The 27,071-nt window shown below is 37.6% G+C and overlaps 1 protein-coding gene across 1 annotated transcript in view; it reads left to right on the top strand.

The window, feature by feature from the left end:
• LOC107673061 (agrin-like) overlaps positions 1-27,071 on the top strand; it is a gene marked incomplete at its 5' end in the record, with an annotated part of 148,835 nt that overhangs the window by 12,188 nt on the left and 109,576 nt on the right. Inside the window, one exon of the mRNA XM_016466495.1 lies at positions 16,985-17,200. Coding sequence (XP_016321981.1) covers positions 16,985-17,200 — 216 coding nt within the window. The remainder of the gene's footprint in view (positions 1-16,984; positions 17,201-27,071) is intronic.

Genomic DNA, 27,071 nt, shown 5'->3' with positions numbered 1-27,071 from the left:
TGTTTCATATATAAATATATATATATATATATATATATATATATTCATATATATATGAAACACAGTTTTCTTATACAACTGTTCTTTCTGGTCCTTGAATCTGATTGGCTCAGAGCTTTTTCAGGAGTGCAATATTGTAGTGATAACAGAACTCCAACCATTTCCATCATTCCACTTGCAGCATTTCTCACAATGAATGTCATAGCGGATGCCCAATCAACAAATTTTTTTGAATAATATAGGGTTGGGCCGATAGACGATGCCATTGTCCATCGCCGATGGCTGACAGACATCACGATGTTGAGTCGGCATCGTGATTCCTTCCCCACCACCCCCTCTTCTCAATCTGCCGCATCCCAATACTGTGTTATAAAGGAAATGACGTGTACTACGGAACCCCTAAAGGGCATAAATATGAGATGGGAGGTAAAAAACAAATATATATATATATACTGTATATATATGTTTCAATACTTTCTCATGCAATTATATTGAAACCGCTTTTGAATGCGCGCTCTCTTTTACTTTCACTTTCGAGATTTGCGATCACATGTACTCTATACTATGGAGCAGCAGTACTTACCAAACATTTTACAAGATTAGATGCTTGTCAGTGGTACTCAGGATCTGCAAATCATTCACCATCATCCTCAGTCATCTCTCCTTACTCTCTTGTGTGTGAATTAGTGATGTGGTTAGTGAAATTTTATGTACTGTAATGTAACAGACTACTGCAAGCAAGCAGCTAACCATGTCCATTAGTGGCTCTGTAGAACGCGTTATTTGTTTTCCGTGCCTTTCTGAATACGGATTCATGCTTCGGGCACACCCCTAACCCTGCATCCCCACACCCCACCACCACCCCTCACCCCCCGATATCATCGTCCATCGTGATGTTTCACTGTAGACATCGTCCGATGCCAATTTGGTTGACATCGCCCAACCCTAGAATAATACTGTTTTTGTGTCACGGAATTTAGTTTTAAGAGTTTTTTTGTGCGATAATGTAGTTGTTTAGACTTCAACATTTGAACATTTTCGGAGATGTGAGCTCCAGGGCATCAGTGGCCTTTCAGCGCTCTTGCACCCGCCAAGAGCTGCTTCACCTAAATACACACACACGTTTTGCCTAAAACACAAGTTGTTGTTGTTTTGCTCAATACTACAAACAAAAGTACTGCGTTAAATATCGGCATGTCTATGATCAGCTGCTGGCAGCTGTGAAATTGAGTTTAACAGCACTCTTGCTTGTGTGATATGGCTTAAGTAATATTCTTTCAAGATGGTGAGTGATAGTTAGTTGTTCAAATTTATTAGATAACCACTGATTTTCCTGATAGCCTTTTTCTGCCACATGGAGCCATTCATCATTCAAAATGCTCAAATTTGAAAGGTCCCTACATTCAGTGCGCTTTCATCTATTTCAACATTAGCATCTATCACAAGCAATTGCTGAATGGCCATTCACTTTACCTGACTGCTAGTCTCATTAATCAATGAAAAAAGGGTAATACATTCAGTTCAAGTGCACTTAATGCAGATCACCTCAAATTCTTGAATATGTGACATTTGCTGCTTAAAACAGCCATTAACTATCTCTGCTCTGGAGTCAGCCTTTGTGGGACTACTCACAAGCAGGATATTTTTGTACCTAATTTGCTTCGACATTATCCCTACTGGTAACTTCCCTTAATATGGCACCCTAATCAACCAAGGATATATTTAATTTTGCATAATTACTTCTTCGTGCCATTGGGGAGAGGTGGGGGCATGAGGAGGAGAGATCTGCCAGGATTTTTGTGACTCAGAGCACAATCCTATCTGTCATTCTTCACTACACATGCTACAAATCAGAGAGCATTTTTAGACAGGCCAGGAGAAAAGAGACGAAACTGAGAGTGAGAGATGAAGAAAAGGAGGGGACATTTAGAAAATTGGCTCTTCGTGTATAATTACTTTCCAATTGTGTCTAAAGTCAAGCCTTGGGTTTGTGGCCCTCAGTCTGATTGCTACTCCTGAAGTAGTAGAATCAAGTGAAAGAAAGAAAGAGGGAGTAAACACTTCACCACAGGTGTGCTGGACTTAAACTAGATTAGGGGACCACAAACTTTTTGGTCCACAATCTGTTTTTTAGGTTCAAATTACTAATGTAATATCAGTTTAAATGTGCTTTATTTTTATTGTTTTTATTGTTTAGCGTTTTTAAATAATTATAATTATTTTAGTAATGCATTATAATTGTTTCATTTTGACAGTATTTTTTAAAATATATTTTACATATTTTTACAATTATTAATTACATTATTATAAGTAATTAAAGTTATATTATTAATATAACCTAATATAAATAATCATCAATGCTGAATGTTGCTTTAAATAAGTCCTAGAAATTATACCATTATTTACATATATATACATATTTTAATCATAAGTAGAAAACAGTAGAATTGGGTGGGGTTGTTGGAATCAGAGGTTGTAAACCTATAACCTAGAGTAAATGTTAAAGACATTGCCAGTATCCCTTGCACTCTGAGGGACCAGGACTTGCTTGCCGGAAGCTTTCAGGTGTGAAGTGTCTTTGGTAGTAGTCCAGTTAGGGTTGTTTGATTGCTCAAGCTGGATTAGGGTGAAAACAGAGTGCCTGTTACCTGTTCCAGTGTCTGCACATGCCATTACACTAATGCCTGAGCTCTTGGGAAAGTCAGTTGCACTTTTGAACTATGGACAATGAAGTCCGCGATGGTCTTGGCATTCGTTTTAGCCCAGTGCAAGATTTGTTCCTTTCTGTTGGATCTATTTCAGGACTAGCGTAAATCCTCAGGCAGTCCTCTTGGCCTCTTTAAACAAGTGCATGTAGGGGAGAATTTTGTGATGTAAAACCTGCTCAGTAGACTGTGTTTTAGGGTGAGTGATGGAGGCCCAGGGGCTGACATTACGCTGGGTGGTTTGAAGAGTCAGTACCTGTTACAAGAGCCAACATTGATTCTACAGAGACCCTCAAAACCTTGTCAATCACCACCTGTCCATTCCACCTCCAAACAATTTGGTCAATCTTCTGGAGAACTCTCCATTGGGTTTCCCTCAAAAGCTGGGGCGATCAAGACCTCAGCCAGTCTCCTTCTCTTTCCACTCCATTTACTTTCCACTCCATGTTGTCCAAACCTGTATGACTTCTTTTTTTTTTTGCTGAACACAAAATATGTTATTTTGAAGATTTTTTAGTCCATATAATAAAAGCCAAGAGTCCAAAACATGATTGGACCACTCCTTGTATTGATGAAAAAACGAACGAAAATCATACAGGCAACCATGAATGATGGGAGAAACCTTGTAGTAGCATTCGCTTTATTTTGGGTGAACAAATCCATGGCTTCATTTGCAGCGGAAGCGCATATGTTGAGCGAAAATCAGCGTCAAGAAGAGGCTTTTTAAAGCAAGGTCAGATTTTGTGGTGGTGGGGTGGGTGTTAGCCTTCTCCTCCTCTCGCTTTCTCTCAATCTCTCTCTCACTCTCTCTCTCTCTCTCTCTCTCTCTCTCTCTCTCTCTCTCTCTCTCTTTCTCTCTCTCTCTCTCACAAGTAGAGAGAATTGCTAGTGTAACTGGTGTGATGGGGGTGTAGAAGTCCATCTGTTCACTACATGATGGAAACCTGTCAGGGAATTGAGGCACCACCATTCGCAGCTGCTACCGAGCCACGGACAGTGCGCTAACGTGCTGCCAAGAGCTACCGAAGGGTTGGGTTTAGGGGATGGATACACTATGGGGTGGACGGTGGACGGGCAGTGTTTCTTCACCATGGTAATTGGCTTTAATATGCCCTGCTGGGACGTCTGCGTCAAAGACCGAGCCGATCTCTGATCTGGAGCTCATGACGCACTGGCCTTCGCCTGATGGTCTTGTTTGTCACCCTCGCTCCATTTCTTTTGCTAACAGTCGCTCAGATCGTAGCTTCTCTCCTACACTTTCACATCACAGGCACTCTTTTTTAATGATATCGTTAGCTAAATCCCCCTTCTTTTGGCAAATCCCACTCAGCAGTCCCCAGTAAAAGTGATATATGCAGACAGTCGATAAGAAGAAGGTCACGTCGGGTGGGGGAGGCAGTCAAGGATTATATTAACCCTATAAAACATGCAAGGAGCTGGGAATGGTGGACATTTTCCCCACCTTCTCCTTTTCCAATAGTTTTGGTCGTATTCGTGACTCCAGACACACCAACAGACAGCTTTATCGATGCAAGGATAAATAATGGCACGTAGCTATTTCAGCGTTATAAATCACGCTGCATTTATGCCTCATCTTGCGCTCGTCTTTTGAGGGGAAGAATCCAGCAAATTTGAGAGGAATGCAATTCAATCAGCAAATGCCGAAAATGCTTTAAGGTGTATGTGACAGTTGCTAACATGCTTTTTTGTGTGGTTTTCATTGCCTCATTGTCTTTTGTAAAGAGCACAGACGTTCTCAGAATTCTCATCTATAATGATATGAGAATGCATTGACTGCACAATGAGTTGGGTTGAATCTCTTGAAAGCATGTGAACCAGAGTCATTGGAAACTCAAAAAGGAAATGCAGAATAGTTTCCCCTGCTCTCCATTTGGCAAAAACATACTTTTGAGGGTTACATAAGCCACAGAACAACATAATAACAAACTCAAGGGGCAGTCATAAAAATTAGAGAGCTTAAAAGCTAGCAAGGGCATGATGATTAATTTCATTCTTGTTTTTATATGGCAAAACTCTTGACAGTTGGGTTTATTTTGTCTTTAATGTATATTTGCCTTTTTCTAACTGTGGAAAATTATGATGTATTGAATTATATTTGTTATAGAACAGAAGATGGGTTGAGTTTGATGGATGCGCATTGCAGTTTCGCTTTGATTTCAGGAAAATAGCCTGATCGTATTCTGCACTTACCTTTTAGAGTTATTAAGTAAGAAAGGAAGAGGGAGAAGGGGAAATAAAAAAGGAAAAACAATGACAGCAGCTAAAACGAGCTCTCTTATTGTGAAATACTGGGTGGCTTTTAATGGGTTTTATTTTGCACTTGTTCTTTGGTTTGGAGGGCAGGTCACATTTTACATAGGCAGCCTGCTCGTTTTCTTTCTCTCTTTCTCTCCTGCCACGGCCAGCTGTAAGTGCTAGAGAAAGAAAAAGAGAAAATGAAGTGATTTGTGGAGGTATTGATCGGCAGCGAGGTTATTGATCAGGGTGTTGAGCAAGATGGAGAAGGGTGGGGTTTCGGGGGGCCGAACAGCTCTTTGTCTGGCTGGCCAGCTGGCATAGATGGGCACTCACCAGCCCTGCAGTTAGACAAAACCCCCCTCCAGCAGGCCACAGCTGCTGACCTCCACCGTGACATGAGGATGTGGTTATGTCCCAGCTCTGTTTATCTAAATTATGCTGATGACAAGTGGGGTTTTCAGGAATAAATTGCTCGGATTTATTTAGCATCATAAAAACCCAAAGTGAAATCCTAATCGAAGCAATCCAACATCCTAAATGGCCAGTTTTCCTCAATCAGGGGCTAAAATTAGAAGCATCTCAATCAAACTGAAAAAAGAAAATGTCTTCCAAGGAGAAAATTATACAATGGTAGGATTTGAAGTTGATGACGATTGGCAGAGTCTTTTAAAAAATCCTATTTGAAATGGCTAAATGTATTGCAAAACATGGAAGAGGAATTTACTCAAAATTAATTGTGCCTACTGATTCATTTGCACACACAGTCTGCTTTGTTAAAGCGCCAGATTAAATAAAGGAATTCATGTAGTTTCCCATCTTTCAGATGTGTTTGAGTGCTAAGTTGTGGAGGATGCAGTCTACCATGACCTAGCATACTTTACCGAGTCTATACAACACTATGATCCAAACACCTAAATCTGCTTCTTAAAATGCAGAAAATGTGCTCAATTGTGTCTGGATGTATGCCCATTATAACAAATAATATATTGCAACCATATTAGTTATTAGCCGATGTTAGTGATTATATTTAAATTTTTATTATATTTATTAATTTCATTTTAATTGTATTAATTGACCATTATAGGACACAGTAGGATAAAATTTTACGGATTTTACTAATTTTAACATCAAAATATGTTCAAAGAGGCTTGTCATTTTTAGACAGAATTGATATTGGTGCATCCTTAATTTCATGAATTACTGCAGCCGTGATCAATTCAAAATGTACACAAGCATCTCATTTAAATGAAATTATGTTTTCTGCAGGCGGTAATAGTGCAGTGTTAATTGCACAGTGCTATTTCAGTGCATTAACACCTAGTTAAACTGGATTGCCGGTGGTTAGTCAAATAAAAACCGTTTTTGTGTGTTGAAATGCCATGTTTAGTGAATTCGCCCCCTAGTGTACTGTAATTTAGCAGATTTGTGTATAGATACTGGAGCTCTTTTGGTGTTCCTGGGGGTGTAGCATGAAGCCCTCTGGCTATGGCTTGGATTTAGTCCAGAAGAGATGCCACAGACCCCCATCCCTCTCCATTATTGAACATTTCCTATGCCGCCCCCTTCACCAAGTGCAATATCTCAATGGATTTCCGGAAACATGTACTTTCACTCTTCATTTTACCCCATTTCAATATTACTTCACTCTCATCTTTTTAGTGAAAAAAAAAAGATCCATGAGGCTGATGAGAGAGAGAGGTGGAAGAAAAGGCTGAGTGAGGGGAAAAAGGATAGATTAAGTGAATTGGTTAAACAAAAGCACTTAATGATGTGGATGGACTAGAGGGCAGATCAGAGGGAGCACTGGGAATATGGGTACACACGGTGCAAAGGAGGATGTGCTTGAAAGAGTATTCAGATGGAGTGAGAGAGGAAGACACACTCACTCCGGACGGCTTTAAATAATAGAATCTTGCGTAGCATCACTGCCAGGCACCAGTGACTTATTCATGTATATTTCAGGAAGTTGTAATCATTTCAGTGTTTGTCTTCTTTCTTTTGTGCCAGAGATGAGATTGTGACAGAGTTGGTCCTGCTCTCAGGTCTCCATCTTTAATATTTTGGCTTGAGATGTGCTAGTTTTTGCCCAGACTTTTGTCTACTCACTACAATCTATTCTGATTAAAAACTGCCCACTTACTGTCTGACATATGAACCAACTAACCATTTTATCTTGTTTTTATGTGTCGTGAGCAATATGTGCTGAAGGACTAGCAGGTTTTCACTTCACAGAATGCGTAATTGCCACAATTTCTGCCAATCAGGACTAGAGATGCTTCAATAATCAAATTCTGCCTGTTAATGATAAGCCAATATTTCTTGTTATAGCTAATAACTGATAAATTGGTGATAGTAAAATTCTATACTGTTTTGTCTAAATAATATTGTTGAACAAGGTCGTTTGCACTGCACTCTTGCGTTACTTGATCTTTTTATTTTGGTGCATCAATCTGTTGAGTTACGTAGTATAGGAAATTATGATCCGCACTCACGAGAACAATCTTCTTTTTTCTTTTATTTTACATTCATTACTGATGGGAAAAGACACAAACGTTTCGGCTCAAAGCCTTCCTCAGTGTGTAAAGCAATTCAATCCCTCCACCCACTTTTTAAATCACTAATTATATTGACGTCATCCTTCATTAGCCAATGTTCAATTACAACAATCATTAAATCATTTCCATTTCCATTGCCTTGTCTAAATAATATAAAATAAAACTCTAAAATCTAGAATCAGTCAATGCTACAAGTGAAATTAGGCTTTACAACATTATAATATATAGTATGAAAAATATATTCTAATTCTAAAAAAATGTCTAATTGCTTTAATTAAAGTTCTGTAAATTAATTTGATGGAAATACTATTATGTGGGCTCACATAATAATCAGAAAGATGGGAATTGTTTTCCAAGAACTTTTCCAACTTTTTTCATTTTCAGGATTATTTGATGAATAAAACGTTAAAAAGAACACCATTTATTTAAAATAGGACTTATTCATGTATATTTCAGGAAGTTGTAATCATTTCAATGTTTGTCTTCTTTCTTTTGTGCCAGAGATGAGATTGTGACAGAGTTGGTCCTGCTCTCAGGTCTCCATCTTTAATATTTTGGCTTGAGATGTGCTAGTTTTTGCCCAGACTTTTGTCTACTCACTACAATCTATTCTGATTAAAAACTGCCCACTTACTGTCTGACATATGAACCAACTAACCATTTTATCTTGTTTTTATGTGTCGTGAGCAATATGTGCTGAAGGACTAGCAGGTTTTCACTTCACAGAATGCGTAATTGCCACAATTTCTGCCAATCAGGACTAGAGATGCTTCAATAATCAAATTCTGCCTGTTAATGATAAGCCAATATTTCTTGTTATAGCTAATAACTGATAAATTGGTGATAGTAAAATTCTATACTGTTTTGTCTAAATAATATTGTTGAACAAGGTCGTTTGCACTGCACTCTTGCGTTACTTGATCTTTTTATTTTGGTGCATCAATCTGTTGAGTTACGTAGTATAGGAAATTATGATCCGCACTCACGAGAACAATCTTCTTTTTTCTTTTAATTTACATTCATTACTGATGGGAAAAGACACAAAGTTTCGGCTCAAGGCCTTCCTCAGTGTGTAAAGCAATTCAATCCCTCCACCCACTTTTTAAATCACTAATTATATTGACGTCATCCTTCATTAGCCAATGTTCAATTACAACAATCATTAAATCATTTCCATTTCCATTGCCTTGTCTAAATAATATAAAATAAAACTCTAAAATCTAGAATCAATCAATGCTACAAGTGAAATTAGGCTTTACAACATTATAATATATAGTATGAAAAATAGATTCTAATTCTAAAAAAATGTCTAATTGCTTTAATTAAAGTTCTGTAAATTAATTTGATGGAAATACTATTATGTGGGCTCACATAATAATCAGAAAGATGGGAATTGTTTTCCAACAACTTTTCCAACTTTTTTCATTTTCAGGATTATTTGATGAATAAAACGTTAAAAAGAACACCATTTATTTAAAATAGAAATCTTTTGTAACAATGTACACTACCATTCAAAAGTTTGGGGTCAGCAAGGATGTGTTAAATTTGATAAAAACTGATAGTAAAGACTTAGAGAGATTTATTTTGAATGGCAGCGTGTGTGTGTGTGTGTGTGTGTGAGACACCACTGCAAAAGTAATCTAAATGTAAAAATGGGCAGAAATGAGCATGAACCAGACACTACAATCTATTCTGATTAAAAACTGCCCACTTATTGTCTGACATATAAACCGACTAACCATTTTATCTTGTTTTTATGTGTCGTTTAGGGACAGGTGTGTATGATTCTGGTTTGAAAATATCTAGTTTACTTGCTGTTAGTTTACTTGCTAACCTTTGGAGTGTTTATTCTTTAAGAAAAAGGGCCTTCCATCTATATCCTTGACCACCCTGTCATCATAGATTTAGCTGTCCAGTGCTACAGTGCCCTTTGGTAGTCCAGTGGGCTCTCCTTCCTAAAAGTGGTTGCCATAAACATGCCTGAAGAAAAACAAAGTCACATTTCGGTGTATCTTCTTTTCATGTATAGCACTTTTTCATTCTGGCTCTTTTCTCTGTCCCTTGCCCTTTGTCTGTGATGTGTGGGAGAGTTTTAACCAAGAGTCGACGCTGGTAAATAAGTTCAGCGAGGTTTAAGCCGGGGTCAAGGCCCCGAGCTGGCGGGAATGAGCACAGAGAGAGAGAGGAATTGATTGGGCTTTTATATGTGGAAATTGAGAAAATAGACGGTGTCTTTGGCGTGACCTGCCCTTGCCCAGTGTACTATCTATAGCTACAGAAAAACAAAAAAACACCAGCTTTTATATTTGTTTTTCTTTTCCCCGACCCTTCATTTTAGTTTTTAATAAAACGTAATGAAATGGAAGGACATGGAGGAAGAGGGTGAAAGTGGACGAAATAAACAGAGTGAGAGGGAAGCACAGCTAAGGAAAAAAAAAGTCTTAAACCAGTCTAAGAAGTTTTGATGGTCTCTCACATTGGTCTGGTTTGCTGGTTTTAGAGGAGCTTTAGAGTCTCTTCAGCTGGACAGTCTGCAAAGACCAGCAAAGCCAGCTGAACACCAGATAGCCAGGTTGGGAGACCAGCTGGACTAACTTAAACCAGTTTCAGGCATGTTAGGAGACCAGTTATACCTCCTTAAACCAGTTCTGTGCAGGTTAGAAGAGCTTGACCAGGCTGGGGGACCAAATAGACCATTTTAAACCATCTTTGGAGATCAGTTATACTTGCTTAAACCAGCTTTATGTAAGCTAGGAGATCTTGACCCGAATTGGAGATTATTTAGACCAGTTTAAACAGCTTTAGACATGCTGGGAGACCAGACTTGCTTAAACCAGTTTTGGCCAGTTGGGAGGTCAATTAAACCATCTTTTACCAACTTTATGCAGGCTAAACGGTTATTTGCTCAAACAAGATGTACCAGATTAAATAAGCTTTGGGGATGGGGAACCAATTAAAACGCCTTAAACCAGCGGAATGGTTGAACATGCTTAAACAATTTCAGGCAGGATAATTTGTAACATCTTAAACCAGCTTTGTGGAAACTAGGAGGACTTAACCAGAATTGGAGACCAATTAGACCGTTGCAAACCATTTTTGGGTAGGCTGGGAGACTATACCTTCGTAAACCAGCTTTGTGGATGTTAGGAGATCTTGACAGGAAGGGAGATCAGTTAGACCGGTTTAAAACAGCTTTTGGCATGCTGGGAGGCCAGTTAGACTTGCATAAACCAGTTTTGGTCTGTTGTGAGGTCAATTATATCATCTTTCACCAGCTTTATGTAAGCTGGGTAAACAGTTATTTGCTTAAACCAACTTAGGAGACCAGATATACCAGATTAAATAAGCGTTGTGTATAGGCTTGACCAGAATGGGAGACCAATTAAACCAGTAGAATGGGAGACCAACTGGGCATGCTTAAACCATTTTCAGGCAGAATCAAAATGGTAGCCCAGGTTGAACCATCTCTGGGTAGACTTTGAGACCAGTTAGACTTGTTTAAACTAGCTTCAGGTTGGTTAAGAGACCAGTTATAATAGCAAATAAACTAGCTTTGTGCAGGCTAAGAGAGCTTGACTAGATTAGGAGAGCAATTAGGCTAGACAATCTTTGGACAAGCTGTAAGGGCAGTTAGACTAGTTTCCACCAGAAAACAGTCTGAGGAGTTTAGATTGCAGAAAACTTAAGTCCTTGGTTCTGAACATGCACATATACTCTCACACAGTGAATATCTGCTGAAACTCCAGTCAAATAACTACTGTTTATAACTGCAGTGCAGAGTAGTCGATAACTTTATCAGACAGTAAACACTGAGAAATCTGTATAGGAAGCCTCTGGGATTTACGTACAACCTGTTATACTGAAGTCTGCTTATTCTACTAGACACCAATCGCTCGCTCTCTCAGTCTGTTTTTGTTATTGTAGAGCAAAACTGGTGCTGTGTTTGCCTCACCGTGAGTCAGTGGTCAAAGTCTCCAGAGTCTTTCTCCATTACTCATGCACAGAGCAGAGGTGTATCACACATACCAGGTGGTCTTGTTATAAATGAGATTTTTAGAATAATATCTCAGAAAATGGATGTCTCCCAGGAGATGAACGTGTCCTCACTGACACAAACAGGCCATTATTCCTCAGCCATTTATTTAGCAACCCAATAATGTGTTTTAATATGTGTTTTAGTATCACTTTTTGTCTTATGTACCTCCACTGGACCATCATTTAGCATTATCATTAATATTATTAAAGTGAAATTATTACAGTGACTCAGTTTTAAACTAAAAACAACCAATAATGGATCTCTTCCTCTCAAACCGAAGCAGTTTAACAAAACACAAAACCGACATTTTAAGCACTGAACAAGATACATTTATTATTGTATTTTATAGAACTACAGTCTTTATATATAGATTCACTATGCAGTTTCCAATTTAAAATTTAAGTTCATTCATAAAAAATCTGATCCGGAAAGCATAAATATACTGTATCTGAAGCCTTGAGCTTCCATTCGCACAACTTAACGCACATCTATATGTGCGAATGGGGCCCATTGTAAAACCAACAACGTCTTTTTCCCATTGATTCTAGGGCTGTTGTCATGGCAACATGTTCCAGCGCTCATGGCTGTGGCACCACATGGCTGGAAAATGAGCGTGAAGCTCAGAACGCCTAGGCTGACATCATGGCAGAAAGGTGCAGCCACAGGAAGACTCTGCTCGCACTTCTACATAACGCAGGTTGCAAAAGACATGGGTACCTAATGCATATATAATGAGCAATATGTGCTGAAGGACTAGCAGGTTTTCACTTCACGGAATGCGTAATTGCCACAATTTCTGCCAGTCAGAACTAGAGATGCTTCAATAATCAAATTCTGCCGGTTAATGATAAGCCGATATTTCTTTTTATAATTAATAACTGATAAATTGGTGATAGTAAAATTCTATACTGTTTTTTCTAAATAATATAAAATAAAACTCTAAAATCTAGAATCAATCAATGCTACAAGTGAAGTTAGGCATTACAACATTATAATATATAGTATGAAAAATAGATTCTAATTCTAAAAAAATGTTTAATTGCTTTAATTAAAGTTCTGTAAATTAATTTGATGGAAATACTATTATGTGGGCTCACTTAATAATCAGAAAGATGGGAATTGTTTTCCAACAACTTTTCCAACTTTTTTAATTTTCAGGATTATTTGGTGAATAAAACGTTAAAAAGAACACCATTTATTTAAAATAGAAATCTTTTGTAAGTCAGTATTTGGGGTCAGTATTTTTTATTTATTTTTTTTTAAGAAAATAATATTTTTTTTCTTTTCTTCAGCAAGGATGTGTTAAATTTGATAAAAAGTGATAGTAAAGACTTAGAGAGATTTATTTTGAACGGCTGTGTGTGTGTGTGTGTGTGACACCACAGCAAAGGTAATCTAAATGTAAAAATGGACAGAAATGAGCATAAACTTATTTTCAGTATACTGCTGTATAGTGTATATACCAAAACGATTTACATTAAAGATGTTTTTACTTACATATTGTGTTATTTTTGGTTAGGACAAAAGCCTGGATGGAGCATCTGTGTAGATTGTGGCTGCTTGTTCAGTGTGCTACAAATAAAAGAGTACTTAATATGAGTTTCAACAAAGGCGCAGGTGGTGCAGCGCGAATCGAGCACTTGACGTGAAGTCATGCGGAATGTGAAATGATTAAATGATTGATAAACTACACATATGGATGAAAACCTGTGTGGTCTGTCTCACTGGAGAATCGCATGCTGTGGAAAAGCTTTACTCTCAGTGATGGAATGGACAAATTCCCTCCCCCCTTTCAAAAAGCGTTAAGTAGTAGATGTTTCACATGCATATGCATTATTAAAACATGAATATGCATCGCTTCGACACTCAGCACCTGTCACGCTCACAGCCTTTATTTAGTATGGTTGTGTGCGGCAGTGTAGTGTGTTTCTCTAGGGCTCAGTCACACACCGTTCAGGCGCTGACCCTAGATCCAGGTGGTCTACTCTATTATTACATCTATATTTGATAATGCTCAACAGCCACTAGGTTTAAACGCTTGATTTCTCTGTGCAAAGCACACAGTCCACAGCCACTGATACAGGGATTGTGGGGAAATGAGAGTCACTGTGAGTCAACACTGACTTCTTATTTGTGGCTGTTAATATCTACACGATTAAAAGTGTTTGCATCTAAAGTTTCTAATTGCTTTAATTAAAGATCTGTAAATTAATGAATTTGATGGAAATACCATTATGTGGGGCTCACATAATAATCAGAAAGATGGGAATCGTTTTGCAAAACGATTTTGGAGGTGTAATATTGGTGTACGGTATATAACACTACCATAATGGTTTTCAGCCAATAAAATATATTTTATTATTGCGATTTAAAATAACGTTTTCTATTTTAATATACTTTCAAATTTAATTTATTCCTGTGATGCAATGCTGTCTTCAGTGTCACATGATTCTTCAGAAGTCATTCTAATATGCTGATTTATTATCAGTGTTGGAAATGGTTGAGCTTCTTATTTTATTTATTTATTTATTTATTTGGAGATTTTTTCAGGATTCTTTGATGAATAAAAAGTAAAAAAAAATTTTTTTTAAAAAGAACATTTATTTATTTAAAATGGAACTCTTTTGTAACAATATATCTTCAGTGTCACATGATTCTTCAGAAGTCATTCTAATATGCTGATTTATTATCAGTGTTGGAAATGGTTGAGCTTCTTATTTTATTTATTTATTTATTTATTTGGATATTTTTTCAGGATTCTTTGATGAATAAAAAGTAAAAAAAATTTTTTTTTAAAAAGAACAGCATTTATTTAAAATGGAACTCTTTTGTAACAATATACACTACTTAAAGGTTTGGGGTCAGTACATTTTTTCCTTCCTTTTTAAAAACAGAAAATAATACTTTTCTTCAGCAAGGATGTGCAAGTGATAGTAAAGACTTATATTGTTAGAAAAGATTTGTTTTGAACAGCAGTGTATATACACAATATATAGTATGGATAGTATGGATTTTTAATGTTGGCAGTTATCGGACATAACATTAAAGCATGTATCTGACTGTACTGACCAGAATTTTAATATTACAACATTCCTAAAGTATATATTCCTATAAGTTTATATTATATATATATATTCATACGTTTCTATTTAATTCTCTGGCTGTCCATTTTTGCCTGACGAATATAGATTTTTGTGCAAATTGTAAAAGGTTAAGTGGTTTACAATAATTATAATGATTTGATTATAGCATTATTACTTAAGGAACAAAATTACATAATGATTGAGAAAACAAATTGTCTTATTTTCTGCTCTTTCTTTTCAGTTTTTTCTTGATTTCTTCTGAACATTAATTTATACAGTGTAAGATAATAGGAATAACACCAGCCTCTTTAATTAGTCTCTAGATACGTGACTGAAGAGCGCGCCTCCAGGAAGTGCCGTCCTTTGCGGCCCAGTCCCACTGAGATCCGCAGGCTTTCACGGAGTCTCTATGACTGTGTCCTCAAGTTGTTGGTTTTGACCTGATTTACTCAGAATCAACAAAGGGCCTGGCCGCCACAGCGCTGCGATGAATCTCAAACAGGCACAGAGGTGACAAGCACTGTGTAAGGAGACAACAGTGGGCAGGTGTGCATGTCAGATTGACAGCGGAGTTTAAACGCAACTCTCCTCACGCCTCAAGCTCATGTGTGCACGCTCACGTTCCACATGTGTGATTCTGTGTAGGTAGCTGCTGGTCACTGATAAAAAAAGAAAAAAAGCCCATTTCATTTACCTGATGGCTGTCAATCAGTTTGTGGCAGCTCCATAGTGGACCCTGCCAGGGGGAATTATGGAAGTTTGTGTTTTGATGGCAGTTGTGAGACAGGAAAGCAATAGAACGAAACCGTCTCAGAGGAGTTAACACAGATGCTCACCTGTCAGTATCAGAAACGAGGAAAGTTGTGTGTACGTGTGTGTGTTTTATGTGTTTGTGTGTTCTTGTATGAAGTGAAGTCAGTGATCAGGAACAGCTAGACAGATCCTGGAGCATTCGAGTGGTCATGCCACCCTGTCTGGACCTGTTCTGGTAGTCCGTGATAAGAAAAAGTGAAAGAGCAAGTGTGTGTGTGTGTGTGTGTGTGTGTGTGTGTGTGTGTGTGTGTGTTTTAAAGATCAATCATCAAAGACCAGGTCTTCTCAGCATAGACTTGTGCTTGCTTTGATTTAGAATAAGAAAATAACTAATGCTGTATATCTCCTTAGATCCCAAAAATGAAAATTCTGTAATATACTGGAAATCATTTATTTACACACACATACACAGCTATATACACACGTGTATGTATGTATGTGTGTGTGTATATATATATATATATATATATACAGTATATATATATATATATGTCGTACATTACGGGAGTGACGGCAAATTTGTCATCCTTCTCTCTTCTGACCAATGTAATCAATCTCTCAATATTTATTCTTTTTTTGGAAAGTCATAGAAACGCTATTGTGGATTTTTGTGGATTGGGGCAAATGGGAAGGCAAAATTATATTTGTCATCATTTCTATTCACCACTATAGAGGTTTAGCCAACTATGACGACTTCCAGTTCTGAGAATCCCAGAAAATATGAAAATGGTCTCTGAACAAGGACTAGTGCTTCAAAATGAACATATAAGCACAATGAAAGTATTATAAATGTGGTCCATACAACTCATGCTCTATATTCTATATATAGTCGTTTGAAATAATATAATAGTGTGAGAAACAGACTGAAATTTCTGAACTCAAGATCATGATCAGTCTGATTTGTGATTGAATCATTCACACTGGTTTTGTGAAAAGGAACTGATTCATTGAAACGTTTTGACTCAAAAGAATGATTTGTTTACTAATTGGACATCGAAGCTTCTCTCATGAACTCTAATTAATGTTCCAAGGAAAACTAGAGAGGAGGTCAATACTTTCAGTGTATAATGAGTCAAATTCTAATCTGTTTATATGGCTTCAGAAGACTTAAGTGGTATGGACCACATTTATTATGCTTTTGTGGCCTTTTTGAAGCTTGAAAACTTACATTCTGTGTTCCACAGAAGAATGTCATGCAGGTATAGAATGTTAAATTATGTAAATTTTCGTTTTTGAATGAACTGTATAAAACCAGGTCCTCCTAGCAGAGTGCTTGTGTTGAGACAGTGCTTTCATTGATTCAGAAAAAGAAAGCATCGATAATAATGTCGTGACTCGTACGTCTCTTCAGACAGGAGCTCGAAAGGTCATGTGTTAGCTAAAAGAGTTTTTAAACTGAGTGCTGGTTTGCATGAGCTGTTTTACAAGGGTCTTTTGTTCCGCCCTCATATGACTGTAGTCTTCTAGAACGCTGCACTTGTCACATGATTGTGGCTTTCTAAAACTGATTCTTATGTCTGTGTCTCTTTATAGGTTGCAGAGGAAAGCTGTGTGGATTTGGAGCGGTGTGTGAGAGAGACCCGACTGACCCCTCTAAAGGAGAGTGTGTTTGTAAGAAGATTGTATGCACGTCTGTGGTGGCGCCGGTGTGCGGATCTGACTCCTCTACCTATTCCAATGAGTGTGAGCTGGAGAAGGCCCAGTGCAATACACAGAGACGCATTAAGGTGATGCGCAAAGGCCCCTGTGGTGAGTCTAGTCACATGCAAAACCCACTATCTATACTTGTAAGGACTGCCTGACTGTTATTCTTAGATTAAAGGGAAAATTCACAAAAAATCATCCTTGTGTCAAACTCTCTTTTTCACTGTGGAACACAAAAGAGTTTTCTCTTACAGTACATTTAAACAGTGAAACTGTATTTTTCTTACACCAGAAGTTTTTTTTTATGCCAAGGACCCCTAAATGTGATGAGGACAGCCTTCGTCATATGTAAAGGCAGCCATACATTTTTATGCATAAACATTATATACTGTGTAAGAAAAATTGTAAGCATGATATTATAAAGACAACGTGTTGTTTGTAAAATGAATAATTAAATCAAATCAAATTTAGCACATTCTTTTTGTCAATGAATGTGCTAAAGCAAAAATGTAAATATTAATTAGTAAAAAAGGTACATTAGTCTGTTTCTGGATGAAAAACATTTCCAATTCAATTTAAATAAAAATATTTAAAATATAAATATTCAACCTGAATAAAAAAAAAAAAGTTAAATTTATTTATTTATTTACTTATTTATTGAGAACTTAGAACACTTTTGGTCATTTATTATTTATTAGTTGGCTCTTTTTATTAGTTTTAGTTAGACTAATTTGGAGCATCCTTAAAAGTTGCATTTACTACATGACAGGGTCAAGTGAGATATTATATTAACACCCTTACACTTGCTCACAAATTCAAATTTTTCAAATTCAAGCAAAAACATTAATTATTCCTATTTTATGACAAGTTTCCATATTCATGAATCTCCACATGGATAGATGGTCTATGGAGTGGAGAATATGAGTTTTGTGTTTTCTACACTGTTCATCATGTATATTCCAATCAGTTTCATTCCACGAATGATAACTAATATGTGAAATGTGGCTCGTCATTAAGCGAGGCTCTGTGGCAGTGGGCCTAGCCAGCATGAGCCATAATTACGTGATTCAGTGGAACATGCCGTACAAAGCCTTCAAAGAGCACTAATTAGCCACCTCACATGCTGTCTAGCAGGAAATGATCAGTCCAGGGGACTGAACTCCAGCCTCCATTGAGAAGCGCATTAAAGATCACACTGTCCCGGTGTGTTAATGCAGTTGAAGTTCGGCTCCATGCTATTCAGCGCTGGCTCCGTAGCAGGGCTTTAATGGGCAGTAGCCTCCCTGCTATTGCGCTAATGAAATTGACAGTGTGGCTATCAGGGGTCATATCTCTCTCGCTCAAGTGAGATCAGTGGCCATACATAACGGACGGTTCAGTGTTTCTCCTGGGCAGAAAGGTTGAGATGGGAGATGAGAGTCAGGTTAGCAGATGAGTTCTACTCCGGTGGTATCCAAAATTAACCCTTGGCCATTTTTTTTTTTGCTAATAAATATGCAATATTTTTAGATTACATACAGTGGTGGCCAAAATTAACACTAGTATTTGATTGTTGAATCAAATGTTGATTTAATTTAGTTAATAGAAGTTAATTAATAAAGAAAGTCTATTTATGACATTATTTTTGACAGCACCCTCATTTTACAGCATTTTTACACAAGTGCCTAAAACTTTTAACAGTATTGTAGCTTTGCAGGAAGGTCTCTTAAAGCATCTTGGAGACGTTGCCACAGTTCTTCTGGATTTAGTCTGTCTCAGTTTGTTCTGTTTCTTCATGTCATTCCAGACAGACTGGATGATGAAGAGGTCAGATCTCTGTGTGGAGCACTGGCTGTTGTCAGACTCCTTTTGCACACAGAAATCTAACTGGAATATTACAATTAATGGCAAAATGAATGTTTGGAAATGTAAACTGATATTTCCTACTGACACACTACTGCAAAAGATAGAAATAACTGACTTAAAATCATTTTTTTAGCTGGTGAAAATACTAGTGTTCTAATAATTTTGGCCACCACTGTAATAGTAAATCTTATTCTAAATATTTTATAACAGTAAATATAAAAGTTTAATATTTTAGAAAAGTCTGTATGCTCACCAAAGCTGCATTTATTTAATCAAAAATAATGGCAAAACTGATTTTTTTCTTTACTCCTGTCTACAATGTCCCATGATCCTTCAGAAACCATTCTAATGTGCTGATTTGCTGCTCAATAAACATTTCTTATAATCAGTGTCAATGTTGAAAATGGCTATGCTGATTAATAATTATTTGGAAACTGAATCAAAAGTGGCCAAAAGAAAAATGTTTTATAGCTGGTTAGGTTTTTTCAGTTCACACTGCATTGGCAGGGGTGGCAAAGGGTTAATTCGCACCCCGGGCATGGGATAAGAGGTGATACAGAAAAAGAAATACAGAGAGGTGCCCTGTTTCTAAAGATGAGCAGGGGAGCGTGGGTGCTTTGAGAAAATTGAACTCCGGTGGGTAAACAGAGTCTCCAGCTGTTTGTGTGAGTGAGTGAGTCAGTCAGTCATTCAGAGAGTCAGCGAGCGGAGGAAAGAAGTGGAGTGTGTGCGGAGCTCATTTCAGGCGAGCCGTATGCTGGAACTCGTCTGGATTGGCAGCGGCGCAGCGTAGCATTGGGCCAGAGCGATTGATCAATGAAATGATTGATCATATGTGTGCAGAGCACGTCTGGAATTACTGTGATTGCCAGGAGCGCTGTCTTTTCTCACTCTGTCTTTTTTTTACACATTAACGTCTCTTCACCTCCAGCCTGACTCGGCTGATGAAAACCGCTTTTGAGTACCCACAGCACGGAGGAGGTGAAATCTGTGCATCAAATATTCACTCCCTAAACCAGGCCTACAACTTAAACTAGCCGCAGAGGCTGAAACTGTCGGCTTCTGTTGTCTAAATGAGGTTATTCTGCTGTACAGAAGAGAGGGGGAGGAAAAGCCTTAACCTCAGGGTATCATGGGAAGCTGCTTAATGGAGGAATCAATATGTTTGTCCCGTTATTGACGGCTGAAACTGTGTTCCTTCACTTGGGAAGTATGGCTCATTTCTCTCAGATCCTTTACCTGCTATAACTCCAGGTGTTGATACTATTGGACACATATGGGCCGTTTTTCTCCCTTGGTTGCTTCTCACACTGTCCGTCAACCGATTCTCACGTCATGGCGTGCTACATGTGTGTTTTACTGTCCTTTAATGATGTCAAAGCTGACGTTCATCCAAGCATGTAACAGTTGCAGCAGCAGCCATGAGAGACTGTTGATTTATGATCTTTCAGCAAACACATCTTAGTCAATATGAAAGCAACTCTCTGAGTTTACCCCGAGGCTAAGTAGCATAGGGATATACTGCTTGAACGCGTCATAGTAGTGATCCATCTCAGAAGAAAAGGACACAATGTGTTCAAAGAAATGATTGATTAATAATGCTTGGATGTATATGTGTGTGTGTTTGTGTGTGTGTGTGTGTGTTATATATATATATATATATATATATATATAGAATGTATGTATGTCGCACTAGAGTCACAGAAAGTGTCATTGTAGTGTCACCTTTCAGCAAAGCTTTCATATATATTTCATATATATTTAATTATTTATTCTGAAATTATTATTTATTATAAATTATATTATATTAAGCTTGACGCTAAAAGGTGTGGTGTATTGCTTGCAGTGTTGCTTTGCAGTTTCTAGGGATTTCTGTATGGTGTTTTGGTGATAGAGCCTGTACCTCATATAATATTCAGGCTCATACCTTGAACTTGTCTATGGGAATTTTTCACATTTTGTTTTATTATAATTTTTTGTTGTTGTTTTGTGTTTTGTTTTGGTCTGTTGGGGTTGTCAGTTGTTTATGCTTTTGGTTTTTGTTTTGAGTTTTATTTATTTTATTTTTTTGTTTTTTGTTTGTTTTTTTTTGTTTGCTTTTTTGTGTTTTTTGCTTTGCTTTGATTTGCTTTATGTTTGCTTTTTGTTTTCAGGGCAAAAATTCAAGTTAGATTACTTAAAAATATATTAGTACACCTCTTTTCAACACGTGACTTGATTTTAAGTATGAAGTTTATACTTCAACTTTAAGGATTTGTTAATGGTTTAGGTGTGCGTAAATGCACCTTTGTCTCCCGTATTAGAGACATGGTGTGAAAACTAACGTCCTGTTTGGCTTGATTCCCCGTGATGGCTCGTTATTCAGGCACAGCTCGGGTCCTGGTGACACCTCCACGGCCACTGAGCTCGGCAGCCGCCACCGATGGCACATAGCCAGCCCTGCCTCGTGCAAATGAGTTTTTCGCTCGCCCTGTTCCACCCCTACGTCGGCTCCCGTGCTCGTGCATGGAGACGCTCACCACAACACATTCACCTGTCTCCATGACAGGAGACTCAATTCACACTCATCAGCGGCTTCTCGGCTTCCTTACTCCATCTGCAGAAAAAACCCTGCGGTTCCTCGCTCTCAGACTAAATTTAGCTTGGGTTACGTCTACTACACAGTCTGGGCCTGTCCACCGGCAAACAATTATAGCAAGATCAGCAGTCTCCTTCAATAATGGAGTTCTTTAAATGAATTCTGGAAGCAGATACTCTGTGATCTAGCAACATCCATCATAGAGATGTTTTTTTCTTCTTCTGAAAACCTCATTCAGCTGAAAACCAGTGTGATTTTCTCATCTGAAAAATGTTGCTAATATGATCCAGCATGCTTCTGGTAAATAGTATTAGGGGTCAATGTGGATCTGCACAGGGCAATAAAACCTAAACATGCTCTGCAAATGTGATGCTTTGACCCAAAACAATTGGCAATTTTGCATTTTAATACTATTTAGTTTTAAATCCTAAGTTGTTAATGTGGTTTCAATCTTTCAGACCTCCATGTTGGGTTCCATCAGGCTCAAATCTGGTATATCACATGCAGCTTGTCTTATACAAACACTTCCACACAGCTACTCTATATAGGCTCACACAAAAACACCCAGATGTCGACGAGAATATGATCAATGCCATCACCAGAGCTTCATTCTGCTGCTTATCCCCCTGGAGAATGAGGATACTTCTTATACAAATCTGTTTCTCTCGCTCTCCTCCTCTGTCTCTCTCTCTCTCTCTCTGCCGTCCTGCTCACTTCCGAAGGGGGAGGATGTAGTGTTGAAGTGAGATAAGGCAGATTACAGCAGGACGGGCACATTAAAAAGGCACATTTTCCACGCTCTCGCTTCTAATACCAGATGGGAGACGCTTTTTACAACTTATTCATGTATTCATGCATTTGACTGGCCTGAATAATGTATTGTTATTTTTAACCCCTACCACACTCGAGTGGAGTATTGAGTGCAACAATCAGGGACTTACTAACCGTTAGAACATTTCTACCAGTTTCAGACATTTCTGAGGACCCCCTGTCCAATTTTTAGACAATAATAATTGTATTTTAAGAGCTTCGTTTGCTGACCAGAGTGCACTGAATAAAAATGTAGGTGGCTGCATAAAAATGTCTGTTTTTAGACCCGACATTTTCATCAGCTGTCGATCGATTAATCGTATTCTGTGTGGTATAATATGGCTACTTTCCTGATGTCATCTAATTAATATTCATGAGCCAAGCTGATCATTGGAATACAGTACTGCAGTAAAAAATCCTATTGACTTTCTCTATAGAATAATTTATTTCAGCAATAACAAAATTTGAATCTCTCCTGTGTATATATTTGTCTATTTAGTAATAAACTTCAACTATATAGCATTTTGTACTTTGTATGTCTATACGTAGATCTGATTCATAGACGTCTGATTCTACAAATTCAGTTATGTCATTTACAATGCTTCATGGGCTACGTAGTTCATTGCCTCATAAAAGACGTACACAGCCTTTGGCTTTTTCTCTGATTTTCAATTGTATTTTTGCTTCAAAAAGTTTGTAATGTTGTGATTCATCTCAGAGCTGGTTGGTTTGGTTCATGGCTCTTTTTATTGAATTTTTTTTTTTAAATCCCTATGGAGAAAATAAATGGGAAAAATTCTGGAATCAAGGCCACTGACGAAGTGAGTGATCGTTATTGCACTAATTTTAATTAAATAGAGTATATATTACCCTGTATTTACCACGTCTGTACAGTATGTCTACCATGCGCCTTGATATTTGATGGCCGCAGTATGCTTCAGGACACATTCTGTGCTTTTGAAAGTAAATCATAAAGGCATCTTAAAGAGACAATCGCAGCTGATTGGGTATGATTATATTTTAGCTCTGAAAACAACGTTTGAATGCACTCCCATACTTAAACACATGCGCTCGCTGTGCCAGATAATGATTATTGACTGTTACATTCAGCTTCCTGTTTGTGTAGCACACAGTCAGACACGCCGCCACACACCACTACCTTTCCCGCCGTCTTCATGATAATAAGCTGCTATTTGTCCTCTTTCTTACCCTTCCCTTTTTCTATTTTCCTCACAAGACATCTTCTTCCAAACGACTAGTACCTTTAAACAAGATGAGTTCATTTCGGCTCATAATTACATTTCCCCCCAACGATGTCCTTCTCTTCTGCGACCTTTCCTGAATCACGTACACAGACCCACGCCACTTTACACGCTTGCACATTCAAGCGTGCACAAGTACAAAGCCATTCATGAATACCTGCCTGTGTCCACTCAAGGCCCTTTGCAGTAATCACAGAGGTGTCTGCCCGACCTCTCTCAAGTTAATGCAGGAGAGCGCAGCTCTTCCCATCAGCCAGCGGGGTTCTGGTGACAAAGAGATTCTTCACATGACCCTCTCTAGAACGCTTTGTGTTTTACTGTCTCCACGGAGCACACAGGTGCAGGAGAGGTCAGCCACTTTGAGAGAGATTTCTTTTAAATACTGTTCTCATTTCTTCATGATGTTGTAGAGATCAATTAGCAGTCAAATTAACCTGTTCTAATCGGTTGTTTATATAGTAAAACAAGTTGATCTATCTATTGTTCTATTAGAAAAGTATTCAGAGTACTTTTTGATTACTTTTAGATTACCTTACTCATAAAAAATACTTTCCATTCTTTGTTATCCACCTCAAGAAGTGTACTGAACATTATATTACATCAAGGTTTCCCAAACTGGGGTTCGAGAGGTGATGAAAAGCTAATAATTAAATCATAAAAATGTCTAATTAAACTAGTTGTTTGCCCGTTCCATTTTCTGTATAATTATAGTAACCTGATTAGTGGCTGGTGTGTGCAATACCATAAAACTGGAAGATTTAACTGAAAGCAGTAGGATTTTTTAGAAAGGAAAATTAAAGAGGAAAAAAAAAGACTTAGTGTGAATCAATAAATTAAGTGTTAATATGTAATCATGTAATCTGTAAAAAAGTAACTGTAATCTGATTATGAGCAATTTACAATGTAATATAATCAAATTACAAGTACTTAATTTTTGGAAACTGATTATGTTATCCAGATCACATGCAATCAGTTACTACCCAGCACCGAGCCTTCATGGTACAGACGTCACAATTTGTTTCATGCAGTCAAACGACGAACAGGAAAGAGCAGAGGAAGAGACGATGTACGCACCAACCTAAAACAAGAACGGCGAGTTCAGATGGCACACCTGCTGCTTGATTTAAATCAGCAGTGTGGGAAAGTTTCAGGTTCTAGAGATGCACTGGTCAACCGGCTATAAATCGGAACCGGTTTTTAGTTTAATTTTGACTGATCTCTATTCCAGAATTGCACACAAACTTCAATTCACACATTTCCCCAAATGTAATTTTTGTCAAATTTTTATGAAGTTTATGAAGACCCCAAAACCAAAGTGTGTACCGAACGTGACTCCTGTGTACCGTTACAACCCTAATATATATATATATATATATATATTTAGTATATTTGCTGTTTTAAAGTGCCCTAATTATAGATATTTGAAAATTACCTTTCATGCAGTGTGTAACAGCTCTAAGTGAATGAAAACAACCTGCAAAGTTTTAAATCTGAAAGTGCACCATGTATAAAGTTATTGTCTGTCAGAAGAGTTGACTCTGAATAATTTAAACGAGTTGTTTTTAACACGAATCCCAAGCCGTTTCATGTTGATGTCAACATGAAACATTAGCATATTGCCCACCCACTTGTTGCTGGGCAGACCCAGGAAAACTTGAAAACGGTCTGAATGAAAATGCAAATTCATTCTTTGCCACTAAGTGCCGCTTTTGGAGCGGTAAAAATAGCTGTTTCCACGGTAACGGCTGCACAAAGCAGCGCATGCGCTCACAAACGCTGCTTTATCAGGCATTACAGGCATGATGAAATGAAAATGAGACCAATCGGACCAATCACCGCAGATTAGCTCACGCAAAGGAGGGGTTTGGAAAAATTAATCGTTGAGCGAATCGTTTGGGAGTCGTTGAGCAAGTAAGGTAGAAATAAATGCATATTATAAGACAATGAAAGTGTTTTTTTTTGCCTTGCATGCATGTCAACCTGTTGTTGGGGACTCCCAAAACCAAAATATGAACCTTTCATGACCCATAATAGGGGCACTTTAATACTTTCTGTTGTTGTATGGAGCTGCTAAACCACTTGAAAATCTAATTCTGTCTCTCCCGACAGACTGTATATTATCAACTTGCGGAACGCATGAATACCAGCTGATAAATGTGTGTGTGTGTGTGTGTGTGTGTGTGTGTGTGTGTGTGTGTGTTTGAAAGGGCTTGCTTGAAGGAAAAGAAAATGATTAGCGTCAAATGTGCTTGCTGATTGTACTCAAAATTTGTTTGAAAAAAAAAAAGAAAAAACATTTTTTTAGAATATTGCTTTTAGCCAAAACAAACAATTCCATCTTTGTCATTATGTTTGAGTACTGCAGTAACAGCGAGCAGTGTGGGGAAAGATCATTATGTAAGCTGTATGTAGCCTACAAAATAAGGTTTCTTGCCCTTTTCCTTGCCCACTATCATTAAACTTTGACCTCCTGAAAATCCCAAAGCAGTCGCTTTGAATCTGGTGACCTGTTTCTGTTGGAGTGCAGAGCCTTGCTATTGTTAATTAGTTTTGTTTGCTCAAGTAGGTATCACTATTAGACCACTACTGTTTCTACTTGGGAATTTTAACAAACCCCTAACATTAAGTATTAAACTTCAAAATGTATCTCGACCCACATTGTTTGTGCTAAGGAAATTAATTATAAATTACACCTCCAAACTTGCAACTTTATGAGGTGTGCTGCTACTTCTGTAAGCAGCCAGACTTGTGATTTTCACCTGGCAGATGGAACAACAGGCAAGAAAACACCATAGACTTGAACAGTTGGACAAACCAAAGCTGTTTTTAAAGATCAGAAAATTATAGAGACTGAGAGTGTGCTCTTTTGACCTGGCACCACCTAGCAATGGCCTAGCAACTACCCAAAACATCCTAGCAGCTACCTACAACATCCAAGCAATACCTAACAACCAGTGCTAGAGAGATTACATGAGTCCAAAAATTAAGTACTTGTAATTAGATTACATTACATTTTAAAGTGTTCATAAACAAATTACAGATTATTTTTTTAAAGATTACATAATTACATATTATTTACACAATTGAAGTAAATTATTCATAATGTATTGATTCACCCTAATTCTTTTTCTCTTAAATTTTCCTTTCTGAAAGATTCTACTTCTTATATACATTTGGAAAGTCTTCCAGTTTTATGGTACTGCACACACCAGCCACTAGTCAGGTTACTATAATTACACAGAAAATGGAAAGGCCACACAGTTAGTTAATTTGACATTTTATGATTTAATTATTAGCTTTTCACCACCTCACGAACCCGTTTGGTAAGCCTTGGTGTAATATAATGTTTAATGCACTTCTTGATGTTGATAACAAAGAACGAAATGTATTTTCATATACCACTACCACTACAGTGTAGCAAATTAGCTCAAAAGGGAAATGCATATAAATAATTACAATTAATTATGATTAATTACAATTA

Source organism: Sinocyclocheilus anshuiensis, unplaced genomic scaffold (genome assembly GCF_001515605.1).
Source record: "Sinocyclocheilus anshuiensis isolate Anshui unplaced genomic scaffold, SAMN03320099.WGS_v1.1 scaffold364, whole genome shotgun sequence".
Taxonomy (NCBI): Eukaryota; Metazoa; Chordata; class Actinopteri; order Cypriniformes; family Cyprinidae; genus Sinocyclocheilus; species Sinocyclocheilus anshuiensis.
Note: the sequence above shows the minus strand (reverse complement) of the source record. Positions and strands in the feature narration are given on the sequence as shown.